The sequence below is a fragment of the Bradysia coprophila genome (assembly GCF_014529535.1).
Source record: "Bradysia coprophila strain Holo2 chromosome X unlocalized genomic scaffold, BU_Bcop_v1 contig_167, whole genome shotgun sequence".
Classification (NCBI taxonomy): Eukaryota; Metazoa; Arthropoda; class Insecta; order Diptera; family Sciaridae; genus Bradysia; species Bradysia coprophila.
In genome coordinates, this window is record NW_023503301.1 from 68,057 (window position 1) to 87,312 (window position 19,256).

General features: G+C 40.8%; 1 protein-coding gene across 1 annotated transcript; it reads left to right on the forward strand.

Moving 5' to 3' along the window:
* Positions 1-737: 737 nt before the first annotated feature.
* LOC119068015 (ectopic P granules protein 5 homolog) lies at positions 738-16,055 on the forward strand. Its single transcript, XM_037171374.1, has 29 exons — positions 738-807; positions 1,076-1,301; positions 2,489-3,357; positions 3,420-3,744; positions 3,805-3,913; positions 4,123-4,350; positions 4,417-4,643; positions 7,941-8,113; positions 8,176-8,307; positions 8,373-8,539; positions 8,602-9,117; positions 9,192-9,513; positions 9,598-9,822; positions 9,880-10,214; positions 10,286-10,412; positions 11,529-11,676; positions 11,749-11,911; positions 11,977-12,133; positions 12,200-12,721; positions 12,774-12,896; positions 12,971-13,397; positions 13,457-13,848; positions 13,915-14,249; positions 14,306-14,529; positions 14,620-14,853; positions 14,945-15,164; positions 15,266-15,466; positions 15,545-15,604; positions 15,688-16,055. Exons 1-29 carry the CDS (start codon positions 778-780, stop codon positions 15,920-15,922), a joined length of 7,452 nt encoding a protein of 2,483 aa, XP_037027269.1. The 5' UTR covers positions 738-777; the 3' UTR covers positions 15,923-16,055.
* Positions 16,056-19,256: the final 3,201 nt, after the last annotated feature.

Genomic DNA, 19,256 nt, shown 5'->3' on the forward strand with positions numbered 1-19,256 from the left:
ACTCATTAGTGAGTGTATGAACAGAAAAGTTGAAAAAAAAATTATTTTTATCAAGTTGACATTTCACGCATTTAATATAATCTGTAATCAGTGTGTTTAAGGTTGCTAGGAATCTCGCGCCGCGTCATTCACAATAATTCACATTTTGACACATTTTGTATAAGGAAGATGTCACTTTATGAATTATTGTGAATGACGCGGTGCGAGATTCCTTAACACCGTGTTTAACTAAAGTATAGTTTCCACTTAAAAAGAGCACTCCGTTTAGCCTCCGTTTACATGACAGTTGTAAAATAAACAAAAGAACTGTCACGCAAACGGAATGGAAATTGAATTTATTTCAATTTTTTACTCCGTTTACGTGACAGTTCCTTTGTTCTTTTTTACAACTGTCATGTAAACGGAGGCTAAACGGAATGCTCTTTTTAAGTGGAAACTATACTCAAACCTGTCTAAATTGTCAAAATTTGTGTTTCACCGTCTTCGTTATCAACTCAAAAGTGTCTTTTGTTTAAAGTTTAAACGGAGAGAAAACGGTGTGGAAATCAAGACGTTACTTATTCTTTCAGAACCTTAATCATAACAGTCTATAAGTAATGAATGCATCTAATGCATATTATTCAAAGCATTTAATGTGTTGAGTTCTTATACCATCTCTCCCACACCATCACTATAAATGGATCATATGTGTCATGTGCCACTGTGTGTGTAAAAGAATCTAAATACAGAAACCATACAAAACAACTCAAATGTCAAAACGCTGTCAAAACACAAAAAATGGCAACAATAGAGAGACCAAAAACAAAGGTAAATCAAAATCACTTTATTGATTCAAAATTTCCGGACATTATTCCTGTTGAAGTGAAAAAACGTTCAGTGACATTTCGCTTGACCTATTTGTTTTGGACGAAACTGTAAATGATTCGTCAGCACGCTGTTGAACATTATAAACAAAACTTTGCATAATGTCCTTAACACGCAAATAGAATTGCGGAACAAAGACCAACAAAATTAATCTGCGTACTTCAACCAACACTAACACATTCCCATTGTTTTTGTATCATTTAATTTACAGAAAAAGAAAAATGTGAAAAAGTCTGAAATGCATAAAGTCGCTGAAATCGTTGCAAGTAGTTCCAGTTCCTCAGTGGTTGATGCAGATGTCACAGCACGGTTATCTGAAGATAATGAGATTACTTCCGATGACACTCTGGCTATAAAAGATAACGACGTTATCAAGTCACCTCGAAATGATGAAAACCTATCAGCTGGTTCAGGTGAATTCGTTGACATTGTGTCAGGTAAGTGAAATTATCATTTTAGCGTTCTCAGAGTTAGTGGCATCAAAAGGATCCCGTGCTTCAAGAGTAAATTGACGCAAGTCGATCAGTCTTTCAGCCTTTTGTATTCTTGGTAGATTTTATACGTAGGTCCTGACATCTAGTGTTAAGGCTAGGTTATAGGCGCATATATCGCACAGTTGTAAGCGGGTATAACCTGCCCTTAAGAGTATGATAAAATGACCAACTGATAAGGCCTAAGGCTCGGAACGGGTTCGGGTTGACCTGATCAGTTCAGATTATGACCCGAACCGGTTTTAGACCCGAACCGGAACTAAGATTTCGGGTTCAACCCGTACTTGACCCGAACCAGAATTTTCGATTTCGGGTTCAAACCGAACCCGACCCGAACCCGAAATTATTCAACCCGTACTTGACCCGAACCCGAATTTCCATTTCGGGTTTGACCCGAACCTGATCTGAACCCGAAATTTTCAAATAGATCAGGTCTGGTTCGGGTGACCCGAAAATTTTACGCTCAAAAATGCCAAAAATTTCGGGTTAACCCGAACCGGACCTGATTTATTTGAATATCTCGGGTTCAGGTCAGGTTCGGGTCAAACCCGAAATGGAAATTCGGGTCCGGGTCAAGTACGGGTTGAATAACTTCGGGTTCGGGTCGGGTTCGGTTTGAACCCGAAATCGAAAATTCTGGTTCGGGTCAAGTTCGGGTTGAACCCGAAGTCTTAGTTCCGGTTCGGGTCAAGATCAGGTTCGGGTTCCGGTCTGACCGAACCCGACCCGTTCCAAGCCTTAATAAAGCCTAAGACATATATTGCCTAAGAATGACGAAAGTTAACGCTGAATAGTTGATTGGTACCTCAAGCAACCTTCCGTAGATTGTATTCTCGACCCCGATTGATTTTAAGAACCATCGTCATACATCTTTTGATAAAGTATCGATCAAAGCTCTCAGAAATCGTCTTCTGACCGTCTTCTGTTCACACAATTCATGAGAATAAACACTTCGTTATGCCCGAATCGATAGAATTATTTAGCTACGCGATAAGAATAATTCAAACATATTTGTTCTCCGTCCGTTTTATGGAATTGATTCTCTTGTTTACATTCAATAACAACGATGAGTCGCCTAATCTCTTCCCTTCGGAAAATGATAAGAATTTTTTGTTCCGTTCGTTTCATTGCAGAATATTCAAACAAACTCAGTCAGCTCAACATCGGTGAGTGTGAAAAGACTGCACCAACATTGCAACACGAAATGGTCACAGAGATGCCAACCGAAATTTCCACCGAAATGGCAACGGAATTGATCACCGAAATCCCATCAGCACCAGAGGAATCAATGCCAGCTATTACCGCTATTCACTATCCGAAACTAATGGGCGTCGACGCTTTCGAAGCTGAACTGTCCGCCCCGGTCGGCCTTGAAACCACAGCTGTTGGAATCAAATGTAAGCCATTCACTAAGGAACAGTTGAAGGAACTGTACTGTAATCCGGAAATCCCGATGGCCGAACTGTTCGAAAGTGAATTCATCACAGCGGAACTACAGTCGAATCACAGGGACCATCCGCTCTACGACCTACTGATGAAATATTCAAAAAGTCGCTACAATCTGATGATCAATCACGTTGACATGCAAAACATTCGGAAATCCATTCCGGACGATACGTCACAATTTTGGAACGTCGAAAGTCGGAATGTTCGGTATTCGGGAAAGTGTAAGGATGGTACGGTCGTGAATGGAAGTGAATTTTACAATTTTGCCGTACTCGATGAACCGTTGGTGGATAAGGTTCAAGCACTGCTGACCGACGCCACCAATCTGATATGCACCAGTTCGTTTAGTATGTACAATTCGGAAATCTGGCGCATCGAAATTGAGCGCAAAATTGACGAACTAATTACATCGCGGCCGGAGTTCACCTGTTTTCCAGCGACTGCTCCGGTAACACTAAATTTTAACGTTAAACCGGATCTGTTTGAGGCAATAGCCGACATTCGGCTATCAATTTCGATTTTATTTTGTTTCACACGACGCCCACAGCCGGATAAGGTGATTTTCGATGGAAACCATTTTTCCTTCGCATCATTTGTCTAACCCGGACACAATTTCAGACGTTCACCAACGAAATCAAAAACTGGCTGACTAAACTAGTGGCAGTTCTGTTACGGCTAGCAACATGGCAAGATCATCTGTTCCTGCTCTATCACATCTTGCGATGTCCGGCTGGAGTTGCATCCTGGGCGTCTAGCTTCATTCAAATTCCCAAGCCGACTGCCGACGAGAATAGGTCAATCTTCAATAACGAGGAAGTGCACCACTGCATGGCCCTAATTCGTGCACTTCTGTTACCGATAAAGACACGGAACGAATTTTTGGCGCAGTTAAAAGATGATTCAAAGGTACTGGATGGTGTCAAGGACGACCTGTGGGTGTTAGGTAAATGTCGACGAAATATTTTCCGTCGTTTCATAACTTAAGAGGTTTGCTTCGATCTAGTGGACTCGGATGGCGACGAAGAGAACACTGCGACCGGAGACTGCATAGGTTTGAAGGAAAACGATTTGATTTTATTTCTAAATCAGTTGCCGTTCGAAGACTTATTCGCGTGAGTTTGAGCAAAAAATTGATAAATTTCAAGTATTGTCGCCGCGGTGCTCCATGAAACCGAAAAGGGGTGTGCATAGTGAACGGAACAGGTGGATTTTGTTCGTTCGCCTACATACTGCGGTTCTGTAACCCATTTCTTATCGGTTTTGTGAGACTCTTCCGATTCATTCGCTCAAAATTGACCATCCAAATCTTGTGCAATTGCAGCCACATGACATTCGCAGTTAAACGTTATGACAAATACACAATCGCGGAGGACTCTGTGACAGGACATCACCTGCTGAAATTTATAGCATTTGCAACGGAATTGGTCCAGCTGCTCGGCGAAGGGCTCAGCACCTATGACACGGAACGATTCAAACAATTTTCGAAAATGCTTAGCTTACTGGTTCGTCATACCGTGCTGTATGTGTCGAATGTAAATCAAATGTTCAAGTGAGTTAAAATCTAAATTTTTGTTTTGCACTCTCGGTGCCCGTCTAATCTCAATCAATTTTCCAGAAACAATTCCACATCCAAGGACCTACAGCTCTGTCTTCGCATTCAAACCGAATACGATACGTTTGTGCTGCGAGCTATTCAGCACATTTACAAATCACGTAGCTTGGGAGCATGGCAATATCTGGCCATTTTGCCCTTTTCGGACCTTTGCTCTCACACCGTTTGGAAACTGTACTACGCGCTAATTGTCGGCTTTACTGCCGATGTTATCGAAAACGTTGAAGACGGTATGTGCATGCTGATTAGGGCGTATCGAATTTTGAGAATTTTAAGGGTCGCGATAGCCTGTGTGCGGAAAACGTAGATCATTGAAAACTAAGTCCAGGCATATGGTTGATGGATCCGAAGGTGCCCGGGAAGAAGTCCCACCGGACGACTTTAACTTTCAAATGGTCATAACTCGGAAAGTTGAGAGTATTTCTGAAAACAATGTTCTAGCAGGATGTAGAGTTAAAAACTCTACAAAACTGCCAAAGAAACCGATGGTCCAAAAGGTGTGTCTGTCGAGGTTTTCTAACATCGAAAGTTCGACATTTTTGACTTTTATTTCCTGAGAGACAAATTATTAACTTTAGCTTTTGGCATGAGGTTGTAGAGGAGGTCGAGTACTACCAGTACACTGCGACTTGACGCAGTCTAACTTCCAAAAAAAGAACGAAGAAATTTTTTTGAGACGCGGCAACTATAGGCGAGAATTTAAGTTTCTTTCCTTTGGCCTGTATCACCACAAATCCTATTCTATCTTATTCGCGCTTCAAATACGAGCAAAACGAGCTATCACTCGACTATGTAACTTTAAAATTGCCGGAGATACATCGTTTTGAAGTTGGTCATTTTGATAGAAAATGCACCAAATTAACGTTTTCCAAACAATCAAAATCTTTCAACTTACTCTGTATGTTTCTATCTATCTGTCTATCTGTCTATCTGTCTATCTATCGACGGTCGATCTCGGAAACTAGTCAGCCAATCTCCATGAAATTTTGCAGGAGCCTCAGGGTGGGCATAAAAATGAAAATGTGATACGCCATTACCCCAGGAAAAACCAGAATTTTGTTTTATTGGCCTCGAAGTGGTTTCTGAGTGTGGTTTTCGAGGGTCGGGAACGCGTTTTCGGCTGTAGCTTAGCTGTATTGAAACCTACAGAGGCGTACGACCCATCAAATGAAAGGTATTCGTAACACGATTCGAACAAAAAAATAATTAAAAAAATCGGGGCAGATTCGTTTGAGCTAGAGTGATTAGAGTGACCAAATTTTGAACTACTCGAGCGTAGGATGAAAGGACTAATATTTTTGCGATTATGAGAGATAGAGAATTACTTTCTTCGGCAAAGTCTCAGAGTTTTACGAGTTTTACATTGGCATATGTGAAAAATGTCGAAAGTTGGAAATGGGTGGGTCAATTATGTTTTTAGAGGTATTTCTTGAATGGTGGCAGATAGAGAGTTACTTTCTTCGGCAAAGTCTCAGAGTTTTACGAGTAGAAAAGAAGGGCATTTGCGAAAAATGTCGAAAGTTGGAAATGGGTGGGTCAATTGGGGTTTTGGAGATATTTCTTGAATGGTGGCAGATAGAGAATTACTTTCTTCGTCAAATTTTCGAATTTCGTCAAATTTTCGAATTTCGTCAAATTTTCGAATTTCGTCAAAATTTCAAATTTCGAATTTCGTCAAATTTTCGATTTTCGTCAAATTTCGTCAAATTTTCGAATTTCGTCAAATTTCGTCAAATTTTCGAATTTCGTCAAATTTCGTCAAATTTTCGAATTTCGTCAAATTTTCTAATTTCGTCAAATTTCGTCAAATTTTCGAATTTCGTCAAATTTCGTCAAATTTTTGAATTTCATCAAATTTTTGAATTTCGTCAAATTTTCGAATTTCGTCAAATTTCGTCAAATTTTCGAATTTCGTCAAATTTTCGAATTTCGTCAAATTTTCGAATTTCGTCAAATTTTCGAATTTCGTCAAATTTTCAAATTTCGTCAAATTTTCGAATTTCGTCAAATTTTCAAATTTCTCCAAATTTTCGAATTTCGTCAAATTTTCAAATTTCGCCAAATTTCCGAATTTCTGTTATAAACTGTTATAAAAAGCAGTGTTCTAAAACTTCTAAAACGACTGATATCCCAACAAAAATCTCTTCGAGAAAAGTGTGACGCAGTCTTTGAAGTACAATTTCTAAAATGAATGATATCGCTAGAGTTGACGCTTTCAGCTTCGTTACGCAAAAATTAAATTTTACACCCAATTTTAGTTCAAACAAGCTGGCTTAGTTTTTCTCATCATCTGCCAAATAATTTTTACCAAAAAAAATTTGACTGGAAACAACCAAAATTTTACCAAAAAAATCTGCGTCGCATGTGGCAGATAAATTTTCTTGCTGGTCTGTTCCTGAACATTTGCCACTTTGCGACGCAGATTTTTTTGGTAAAATTTTGGTTGATTCCAGTCAAATTTTTTTTGGTAAAAATTATTTGGCAGATGATGAGAAAAACTAAGCCAGCTTGTTGAACTAAAATTGGGTGTAAAATTTAATTTTTGCGTAACGAAGCTGAAAGCGTCAACTCTAGCGATATCATTCATTTTAGAAATTGTACTTCAAAGACTGCGTCACACTTTTCTCGAAGAGATTTTTGTTGGGATTCCATAACAGTAGCTGAACTCTTTTACAAAATATTTAAGAATTCGGTGTAGCACATTTTGTATTTTGTACTACAAAATCTGAGAAAGTGAAATTTGTGAGAAAAACAACAAATAATCGTTTTAATTAGTTATTTGACCCACGAACAGTAGTAAGAAGTCGATTTCGTTACAAATACACATTTTTCGATATTTTTACAAAAGGTTGAACTTCGTGGTATACCGTGTCAATATAATGTGCTACATCGAGATCCCAAATATTTTGTAAAAGAGTTCAGCTACTGTTATGGAATATTATGTGCACTTACTGGCCAAGGTTACCTCGACTCAGCAACACCGGTTACAGTGTCTGCACTGGCTTCGTGGGCGACGTGGGTACACTTAAAAAGTTCATTCATTAATGTTGAAAAAGTGGTTTCGAATGGATCGCCGACCGGGACAATGCCTAATGTACTGGTAGTACTCGATCTCCTCTACAACCTCATGCCAAAAGCTAAAGTTAATAATTTGTCTCTCAGGAAATAAAAGTCAAAAACCAAAATGTCGAACTTTCGATGTTAGAAAACCTCGACAGACACACCTCTTGGACCATCGGTTTCTTTGGCAGTTTTGTAGAGTTTTTAACGCTCTACATCCTGCTAGAACATTGTTTTCAGAAATACTCTCAACTTTCCGAGTTATGACCATTTGAAAGTTAAAGTCGTCCGGGGGGACTTCTTCCCGGGCACCTTCGGATCCATCAACCATATGCCTGGAATTAGTTTTCAATGATCTACGTTTTCCGCACACAGGCTATCGCGGCCCTTAAAATTCTAAAAATTCGCTACGCCCTGCTGATTGGTGTCCCACCTTACGTTCAAAACTTACCTTTGACCATCTTCAGATTTCCGGAGAGAAGTTCAACAGTCGGACCGAACGATTATGTTCAACGACTCATTGATTGATGTACCTGCCGACGATTTGTACTATTTACTGCAAACGTTCTCGTCCATGGCATTGTCGAGGGACCTCAAAGAGTGGGACTTTGTGGTGCGCGTGACTCTGGACATATTTCAGGTAGATTTTTTGGGAACTTTTTGATCGTGTTTGTCGCGACTGACACATACTTTGTCGTCCAGATTGGTTTCGTGAATGAATCAACCAAAGAGATTTGCTATAAAATTTCGCGCGATTTAATCGTTAACATAACGACTCTGCATCCGTTCCTGATTTCTTCGGTTCTGGCTGAAGTAAAGGAAAATTATGAAACGGTAAGAGCAACCGAACCAATATGCCCTTCCCAAACGGCCGGTCTAACGGTGTGATAAATTTGCAGGTGGACAATGCCGTTTTCTTGTTCAAATCACTTCCGTTGGACAAATGGAAGCCGACGATGATCGATTTTGAGTACGCCGCATCTCTCATTCTAAACAATGGTTTCGACACATCGAAGAGCCTGCTTGCTAGAACGATTTTCAGCCGACTGAATTGGGGTTTCGACGAGTAAAACGACATTTTGGAATTATGCTACGGATCTGGTGCTAATCCTCTGTACTGTCTTTCAGTGTTCAGGAACTGTTTCTCCCGCACGACATCCACATTCGGATGGCCTGTCTGATGGCCGAAGTTTCATCCAAACATGTTCCCGAAGTGATCGGATCATCGGGTATATCGGAAAGTGTTCGCAACGTTTCCAGCCTGGTTAAGGGTCAAACGACACGACAACAGTTCACCACATGGTGTTGGAACATGATCGCCTTGCTACGGTTGCATTGCATGGATCAAAGTAATGGTGTGGTCATTCAGACGCTGCACAATCCAGCAGATATAATGAAGCACATACCGGAATTGGAGCGCATCCAAGCCATTCATCAAGGTGTCACCGATTCACGGCCAATGGCCCTATATTTGTCGCTACTGTGTTCGGTGTGGGGTCATTCGGTTCCGCAAATCTGTCACAAGGGATTCATGCAAATGCAGGCTCTGTTGAGCGATTATCGTCATTCGATTGTGATTCGATGCATTCAATTGGTTGTGCCTTTGTTCTTGGAGTGTCCGGAAAGTTTGAGCAAGTGTGATAAGTGAGTTTGAGTTTCCACCACACCCATGGAAGGACTTGTCTGCTGTGATGCTAATCGCCGCACAATTTTTGTAGATTTCAAGCGATTTTGGCACATTTGTTGGCTGCTGACAAGACCTACATTAAGATGGCAAAGGATCTCATTACCAGTGACTATGTCGGACCGGTTGTTGAACTGTTAGGCAATATGATTCAGTGCCAAATCATCAATTACGTCAACTACGGTCTCCGGTCACCCGTTTTACTAGTTAATCTGTGGCTGCAATGTCTGACAAACAATGCGAATTGGTTCAAAGATGTCAATGCCGTGCACATAATCGATTTAATTCTGAAGATTGCTTATCAATTCCAAGACGCATGGTACAGTGCAAAGGAATTTTTCCGCTTCATGTACGCGGTAAGTGGAGGATCATCAACAACTCAGTATTTGTATGACCACCGCACGTTCACATTCCGAATTCGTTTCCCTTTTCGTCCATAGAACTCGGATGAATCGAACGCCAGCAAACAATCCTCGTTTCTGACATTTTTGATTAGCTCACCAAATGGTCCGTTTCCTACGCCAACAGCCAATGCATTGTGGCTGGCCCTACTGACCCTAGAAGTGGAGCACGAAGTTTTGGAAATACAAACAAAACTGTGGCCGGAATTGCTGCGACAACTCCAAGAGACCGGTGAGAAATTTTCGATGGACACTGTCATCAAGGTGAACAACACGCTCCGGATTCCGTACGGCGGTAATAAAATCGAATTTCTGTTCCAGAAATCGGCGAACATTGTTGGATGTCCGAGCTGTCCGAGCACATCATTGACCGTGTATAAGCTAGCCAATCTGATAGTGACGTGTTCGCATAGCCATCCACTGTTGCCGATCGTTTGCCAAAAATTCTTTTACCTCTACCATTCGCGGATACCGCTGAACCGGGACGAACAACATTTGACCAATGAGTACAGCGTTGCACCAAAATTCTACGAACAAAATATTGGCTTGATGAAGAAGTTGAAGAGTTTCTTCGTCGAAACGGACAACCATTACAACGAGACGGCATTGAAATCGGAGGACGATGCGCTGTCCCATTTTTACACATCCGTTTCGAAGTAAACATTTCAATTCAAGGAAAGCTCTGACGGTTGAAACGAACCGGATTTTTTTTTCACTTCACTTGCAGGCTGTTCAAAAGCTTTACGTTATGGCTGGAAGAGACTCGCATCAGCCGGGTAAATAGAGTTACCGAATTTGAATTTCCGCCTCAATTCAATCCGAATAAATTGGCTGCAATTTTCGCACGAAATGAGGTAACACTCTCGCTCCCGGGTGGCCAGTCAATAGGGCGTATCGAATTTTGAGAATTTTAAGGGTCGCGATAGCCTGTGTGCGGAAAACGTAGATCATTGAAAACTAAGTCCAGGCATATGGTTGATGGATCCGAAGGTGCCCGGGAAGAAGTCCCACCGGACGACTTTAACTTTCAAATGGTCATAACTCGGAAAGTTGAGAGTATTTCTGAAAACAATGTTCTAGCAGGATGTAGAGCGTTAAAAACTCTACAAAACTGCCAAAGAAACCGATGGTCCAAAAGGTGTGTCTGTCGAGGTTTTCTAACATCGAAAGTTCATTTTCGTTTTTGACTTTTATTTCCTGAGAGACAAATTATTAAGTTTAGCTTTTGGCATGAGGTTGTAGAGGAGGTCGAGTACTACCAGTACACTAAGCATTGTCCCGGTCGGCGATCCATCCGAAACCACTTTTTCAACATTTTTGAATGGACTTTTTAAGTGTACCCACGTCGCCCACGAAGCCATTGCAGACAATGTTCAGCTACTGTCATGGAATATTATGTGCACTTACTGGCCAAGGTTACCTCGACTCAGCAACACCGGTTACAGTGTCTGCACTGGCTTCGTGGGCGACGTGGGTACACTTAAAAAGTCCATTCAAAAATGTTGAAAAAGTGGTTTCGGATGGATCGCCGACCGGGACACTGCCTAGTGTACTGGTAGTACTCGACCTCCTCTACAACCTCATGCCAAAAGCTAAACTTAATAATTTGTCTCTCAGGAAATAAAAGTCAAAAACGAAAATGTCGAACTTTCGATGTTAGAAAACCTCGACAGACACACCTTTTGGACCATCGGTTTCTTTGGCAGTTTTGTAGAGTTTTTAACGCTCTACATCCTGCTAGAACATTGTTTTCAGAAATACTCTCAACTTTCCGAGTTATGACCACTTGAAAGTTAAAGTCGTCCGGGGGGACTTCTTCCCGGGCACCTTCGGATCCATCAACCATATGCCTGGAATTAGTTTTCAATGATCTACGTTTTCCGCACACAGGCTATCGCGACCCTTAAAATTCTAAAAATTCGATACGCCCTACCAGTCAATGTGAAATTTTTATGTTCTGATTGTTACAGACCTACTGGACGGAGTTTGTGTACCTTCCAAATATTCGAAAGCAACAGAAAGGCGCGGCAAATGCTTGGCTCAAAACGTGTTTCCGATTCCATTCCGAAAAGGTAGTTCGATCAGCATCTCGATCAATGGAATCCTCTGATCCGAAAGGTAAAATACGGAACAATTTAAAATGACCCGATGCATGCACAAACGAATGCTAAGCTCATCGTTATTCGACAGAAAATATCATACGCCACCTGCAGAGCTACGACAAGCCAATCCAACCACCAAATATGCCAGAGGTGGGCAAACTGATCCAAAGTATCACGTACAATGATCTGTCGTCAGATAGAGCTGCATCGAAATTGAGAAAAGCTTTCCGAAACGTCGTTGACTATTCAAAGTGAGACGAACTGTGCGATTTGTATCGACGCTCTGTGCTCCACGAATAATCTTCTCCTTTTGCAGACATTTCAATATGACCATCCAGGAAATGAATTCACTGAACTGCAGTTACAAAGACCTGACCCGACTTTTGTACGAAAATAAGCCAATCAATACACAACGAACGGTTGTCTGTAAAGCATCGAATGGATGTATCGGCTCGGGAACCGTACAGATTAAGGTACTGCTTGTCTTCACTTCTTTCGGCTGTTGCATCCATTTTCCGTTTAACTCTATTTCGTCGCAGATATTCACAACGTCCACCAACGAATCGATTCGAGCGAAGATTCTGAATAACCGAGATCGCTGCCATAAACTGACCGACTTGCAATTGTCGAACATACCGCAGGATTTCACCAGATCCGTGGTTCAGATTCGACACTCGATCCGCTGTTTGTTAGCGATGTACCAGACGTCAAAGTACACCAAGCAACAGAATCAAATTGAAGCCATCACGAATGTCGGCCTTGTCTTGTTCTACGAGATTGTGAATGGCATCAATGAGTCGGTGAATCTGTGCCAGCCAGCCCACGAACTCTGCGCCCACGCATTATCGAGTCTGGGCGTCTTGATCATCGAAAATCAGAACAAAGAAGGATTGCGGCTGCTGCAAACGGCTGTCAATCGTTCCGATTTGATAAACATGTTCAGCGATCTGATCGTGCCATCGCAGGCCGAACCGCAGTACTTTCGCGAGATGTATAAGTTCATCGTTGATTCCTATCTGCGAAAGTGCGACACCAAAATTTTGTTCGTCCTGCTGTCGAAAGTACGGTCTGTCTGTCTTCTTGGAACAAGAATATAACTTTGTCCCATTCCAGTTCGACATTTACAATTGGCTGATTCAGTTTAAGCCGAAACTGTACGACATTACGGAACTACTGAAGCTAATCGTCAAAGGTTTGGAATGTTGGAGCCATAGCGACTCTACGTTAATCCAGGGGGTATGTGTTTCTGACGACCATCCAAGCATTGCTTGGTCATTTGCCAATTGTTCCATCCCATAATCGATTTTCAGCTGCTACGACGACACCTCATGCACATATTCCAACACAATTTCCCCGAACACTACGGCGAAGTACTTCAAATCGTATTGCTTCGATCATCCGAACAAAAGCTCATGCCGTCCATACTCTTTGACATTGTGAATGCTCTGTACCATTTGTCCAACTGCAAACTATTGGAGCCGAACAATTCCACATCGTATCGGGACGATATTCACAATTTCGCCAGCACCCAGAAACTCTTTTCGTACAAGGATCTACTGGACACGATGCTGTTACTCTCCAGACATTTTCAGAACGAACGGCTGCAGCACGGACTGCATGGGCTCTATCCGAAACACAAAGATTACTGTGATAATATCTTACTGTTGCTGAAATCGATGGGACATTCAGTTATCATTGCTGCCGTTCATGCGTATCCGGGCGTGTTAGGTGACACACGTGAGTGTCTAGTTGCATATATAGCATCATCTGTGTGAATTTATTGAAAAACATTTCAGTGGTCGAGTGGCTGTGGCCATGCTTATGCGACACATTCTCTCCGTGGCTGGTGCCATACTATCCTCAAAATATGGAAAATTCGCCGGCGAACTGGATCAAACAAGTGATGTCAAACAATCAAATTCTACTGCCGTGGAGTGAATTGTATGTCGATTCTGCTCAAAAAATGGTCCATGCGTTCGTCGACTGTATTCAATTGATCTTGGATATGTTGCCAGCTAGCGACACGATTCTCGGCCACATTTTCTTCTGGTACGAGATCCATTTCGGCAATCCAGCTGTTCCCAAGCACATACTGTCACCCATACACGCATCATTAGCTCTGTTGCCGTGGAATCGACTGAAACCGTCACCCGTTCACATAAAATGTTTATTCAACGTAGTGCAGCAGGTAAGTTAATTATGCCACACCGAACTGGTGACCATCACGCACGCATCAATCAAACTTTCGTTTCAGTTTGTTCCCGAGTGCCATTCCTTTGTCGGCCATATTTTCTTACGGATAGCATGGACCCCCTGGTTACAATTCCATATTCAACAATGGGACTCGGTGACGAGACAGACTGTGTTCTCGTCTCTGTTACTGTGCTTCGTTAAGTTGTCGTACGAGCCACATGTTCGCGACAACATTCAACTGGTACCATTGCTACAGCAGTCAGTTAAATTTCCTTGGCATCTGTTGGACTTCCAGGGATGCGAACGAGTTTGCGAATGGTTCATAACGTCAACCGAACCGTCGGTCATTTTACGGTTGCCGTGTGATTACAGTTCTGTGGACGCTGAGGTTCTGAAGTGAGTTTAAACGCATTTCTCTGTCCGTTCGAATATCAAACTTATCCCATTGTCAGTCTGTTGCAATCAGCTGCGGATATGCGTCCACAAGGTGAGATGGCTTCAACGTCGTCACAACAACATTCCCTAGTAAAACGTGTGTTATATGTAAAAACCGTTGTTCGTATGCTTCGTTTGTGTGGATCGAAATACCAACAGCTGTTGACAACCAAAGAAGGACTTGCGTCTTATCACTCAGCTGTCGATGATTTGCTGAATTTAGTTGAAAATGTTTCCAGAGGTAGGTGAACACGATGAACAGGACACATTAGTTGCTTCAGCCAAGAAACTAATTCCATTTTAAACCGAAACCGATACGTTAATTTACCAGGTACTGATGCCGAGACAGTAACTTTAGTTACGGAAATTGTCGGTTCGTTACAATCCTACGGTGAATTTACGTCGAAAATTTTCGTTGAGGCAATGATAATTTGGCAATCGAAAAGCCAAATTGGCAGCAAAGTCTTATCATGTACAATCAATGCAATTGGGTCGTGCAAAATGTATTCGAATGCCATATTCACGCTGTTGGAGGCAACCGTATACAACTATTTCCGAACGTTAGGTAAGCCAGCCGCACCCAACCACCCCATTTTTCCTGTGTCCATTTCAACCATCTGTCTCAATAAATTCTTTCATCGATTGTGAACAAACAGATTCGACGAAACACTTCCACAATCCGACATGGACCAGCATATTGTCGCGACTGAATCATACTCTGCCATCGTCCACCGAAGGCAAAGATTTAATACAACGGGAACTGTTTCTGTGTCTGCATGTTTATTCCATCTATAAACTGAACGTTTTGAAAGATTTCGGCGATAAGATAACATTCTTGCAGACGATGCATCGTCACTTAGAGAACTATAAGATAAGGTATGTGTGGGGTGTACAGAAACTGCTTCTCGTCCAGTCGTTCATTATTTTGCCTTGAGAATTTTCTTATTTTTAAATAAAATTTAAAAAAAAAATTCCAGCGAACACACTGAAGCTAAGGTTGCCATGATATGGGGATTAATTGTTGCCTGCGGCTATCAATTGTTGAATGTCAACGACAATTCGAAAGGTCAACTTCTCACACTAGGCAGATATTTGCAAACGATTTCAAATCAATCAGACGGTTGGGGTGATGGATTACTTGGAGCTATTGGACTGAAAAAGGACGGTTTTAGCAAAAAGTAAGGCAACAACAAACAAAAAAAAAAAAACGGTTTCAACGACAAACATTTCTGGGAATTTTCAATTTATCATTTCAGGCGTCGCATTTTAACGAAATGCTTATCGTGCATTGTGTTTTCGCTGTTCCCAGACGTTCGGTACGCCAATCGATTTTGAATACAATTTACGGTTTTCATTCTTCGCGAAACTGATTTTGTCTTTTCTTTCCACACTGTTACAGAGACGACTCACAATTGCCGTGCAAGGAATTCATCAATGCCACGGAAGAGTTAATATCGACGATAAATTCCAAAAAATTTTGCGATATTCGATCCGTTGGTTTGGTGGCCGTTGATATCATTGAAAATCAGGCGAAGGATTTGAATCAAACGAAACAAAATATTTGCCTGTTGATTCGACTATTTTACAAGGAACATTATTTGCTCTCAATGGAAGACGCTTGGAATTTTATTTAATTTTAATTTAGCAACGGCCAGTATGTATGAAAATGAATTTACGGCGACAAGAGCCTTGTGTTTGTTTGTTTAAGTTTCACATTATTATCACTGTAAAGATTGACGTTCGAATTTTAATAAAATTTATATTCATCCGAACTCTGCACTGATGTCCTCTATTCAGCGGTCGAATCGATCAAAATTAATTATTTGTCTTCGGTTTTCATTATACCAAGCGATAAATGATAGATAGAGTACGTTGGGCCCACCAGGTAAGTGCATTCGAGATGATATCGAATCTTCGGAAATGTTATATGCTATTCCTGCAAAGGGATTTCAATCATGCCCGCACGTTAGTAAGCGGGCGTGACACAAGTCCACCACCAAAAATGTTTTACAAAATTTTTTTTGAGGACGGCGGAGCATATTTAGAGTAACTTTTTGACTTCTCCCCCTTGTCTTCAATGGCCCCCAAACTAAGATATTATTGTGTGCGTTAACGAAGAAAGACGGAGGTGTCCGCCCTATTGCCGTAGGTCTTTCTATCAGACGATTGGTCTCCAAAGTGGCTTGTTCCCAAGTTAATGATGAAGTTGGTAATTATCTCTACCCCCGACAATTAGGTGTCGGGATAAGACAAGGATGTGAAGCAGCTGTTCACGCAACGAGAAGCTTTTGTCAGTTAATTTAGGGAAGTCTAAGATCCTTTTGAAAATAGATTTTGGCAACGCCTTCAATTCAATCGAGAGAGACGTGATGTTGAACGAAGTGAAGTGTACATTTCCGTCGCTGTATCCATACGTTTGGCAATGTTACAGGAACTCTTCTCTGTTATTTTTCGGTGAACATTCCATGTTGTCGCAAATAGGAACTCAGCAAGGCGATCCATTGGGTCCTTTATTGTTTGCTTTAACTATTCATCGATTAATTCAGCGTCTGCAAAGCGAATTAAATGTATGGTACCTCGATGACGGCAGTGTGTGCGATGAGCCCGAAATAGTGTATCATGATTTTGAATGTGTGATCAACGAGGCAGAGAAGATTGGTCTCAAAATTAATCCATCGAAATGCGAGCTATTCTTCTGTTCGGGCTCAGTTGACGAAGAAACGTATATAAAGTTCAATGCAATCTGTCCTGGAATCAGGGTTGTATCTAAGGAAGATTTAAGTCTGCTTGGCGCACCACTTTTCGAAGAAGGTTTCAAGAAATTTGCAGAAAAAGTTTTGTGCAAAGTGAAGGTAATGTTCGAGCGTTTGAAATTTTTAAATTCGCATACGTCATTATTCCTTCTCCGAAACTGTTTTGCAATCCCAAAATTGCTGTATTTAATCAGAACGTGTCCAGCGTGGAAATTTGAAGATTTTCTTGCAGCATTTGACGATGAAATTAAAGATCTTTTGGAAGTAATACTGAATGTAGATTTGAATCACAAGCAGTGGACGCAAGCGACTTTACCCATTAACGAAGGTGGTCTTGGAATAAGAAGACTTCAAGACATTTCTTTACCTGCTTTCCTTGGTTCGTCATTTGGTGTTGGAGGTCACGTCTCTCAAATTCTAAACTCTCAAGACGTGCCTTTCATTGCTAATTTTGATGAAGCTTCGGAGAAATGGAAAAGTTTAAATGTTGAAGAGCCATCTTTGAAGACTTCGCAAAAAGCTTGGGACATGATCAATACAAAACGAATTATCAAGAAAGAACTGGTTTTTACATCGAAGCTTGATCTGGCTCGTTTTAAAGCACTACAGTGTAAAGAATCAAATGCTTGGCTTCATGCAATTCCTTCTTCAAACATTGGAACTTTTATGGACAGTAATTCGATAAGAATTTGTATTGGTTTACGACTAGGTTGTGATATATGTTTGATACACACGTGTCTGTGCGGATCTGTAGTATCCGCAAGAGGTCTGCATGGATTGAGTTGCCAAAAAAGTGCAGGCAGATATCTACGTCATATAGAATTGAATGAAATCATAAGTCGAGCACTTATGTCCCTTCATATTCCAAACCACCTGGAACCAAAAGGATTATCAAGAAATGACGGAAAGAAACCTGATGGAGTAACTTTGACGCCATGGTCTAAAGGAAAACCTTTGGTCTGGGACGCGACTTGCGTAGACACGTTCGCTGATTCATACTTGTCGAAAACATCTAAAAAAGCTGGCGAACTCGCAAATTTTGCAGCGCTTGAAAAACACAAACATTATTGAGATTTGACTTCATCTAATAATTATATTCTTTTAGCATTTGCAGTAGAAACTATGGGTCCTTGGAGTACAGAATCAAAAAATTTCATCAACACTGTTGGTTCGAAGTTGCAGGAATTAACTGGTGACAAGAAATCAAAATTTTATCTAACACAAAGAATCTCGTTGGCTATTCAACGCTTCAATGCTAGTTGCGTAATGGGAACAATTCCTGCAGCGAAACCTTTGGAAGAAATTTTTTATTTATAATGTAATCTGAAAAGATCCAAGTTTTTACAGGTTGGGATGAAGGCTTAGCCTGACCACCTTTTCTTGGTATATGCAAATTTCTTAAATAAATGCTAATTAGATATTTGGATCTAGTAATCCATACGAGTTCAACGAGCTATCACACGTTACTGCAGCTTCAAAATTGGCCGAGATATTGAACTTCGAAATATTGATGTTTGTATGAAAATACAAAGTTTCGTTTTTTAAGATAATTCCAATTGGCTACGTTGTTAGTTATTTTAGTTAGTTAGACTAATCATACCATAGACAGGTATTTCGTACGATAAAATGTGGTGCATACCTCAGTTTGTATAAGATTCACATTACGTACAATTTTACGTAGAGTTTTTCACTAACACATGTAGGCGTTGTAAATTTTGATAGTTGTCGGATTTATATTTTTCAAATCGCTTACCATTATTTTGAAAGTTCCATGTGCTTTGAGAAAAGTGTACCTTTGATGCAAATTTGGGGCATCGGTACAGTTTTCTCAAAGCACATGAAACTTTCACAGACAATTTTATTTTTTATTCAAAGCTGACATATTTTTACTCGAAAATGTGGTCGTACATTTTTCAAAAAGTGCTCTCGTAAAAAGATATCAGCGATCAAAAATTTCGAAACGCAGAAATGTAGGCTACAATTTCAGCGTAGGCTCGGAACCTCTTAAAAGCAATCGCAATTACTAGGCCCCACCTTTTGGGCGGGTCAGGTCCCTTGACTGACAATTTTTTCAATATATTTTTAATCAATTTCATTTTATTTTCCGTTGTTAATCTTCCGAAACATCACAAATAACGGATATAAAACATTAGCTTGAGTACAAGTTCTTTGGAAAACCACTTTTTCTGTTCTCTATTTGCTTGTAAATTTGCGG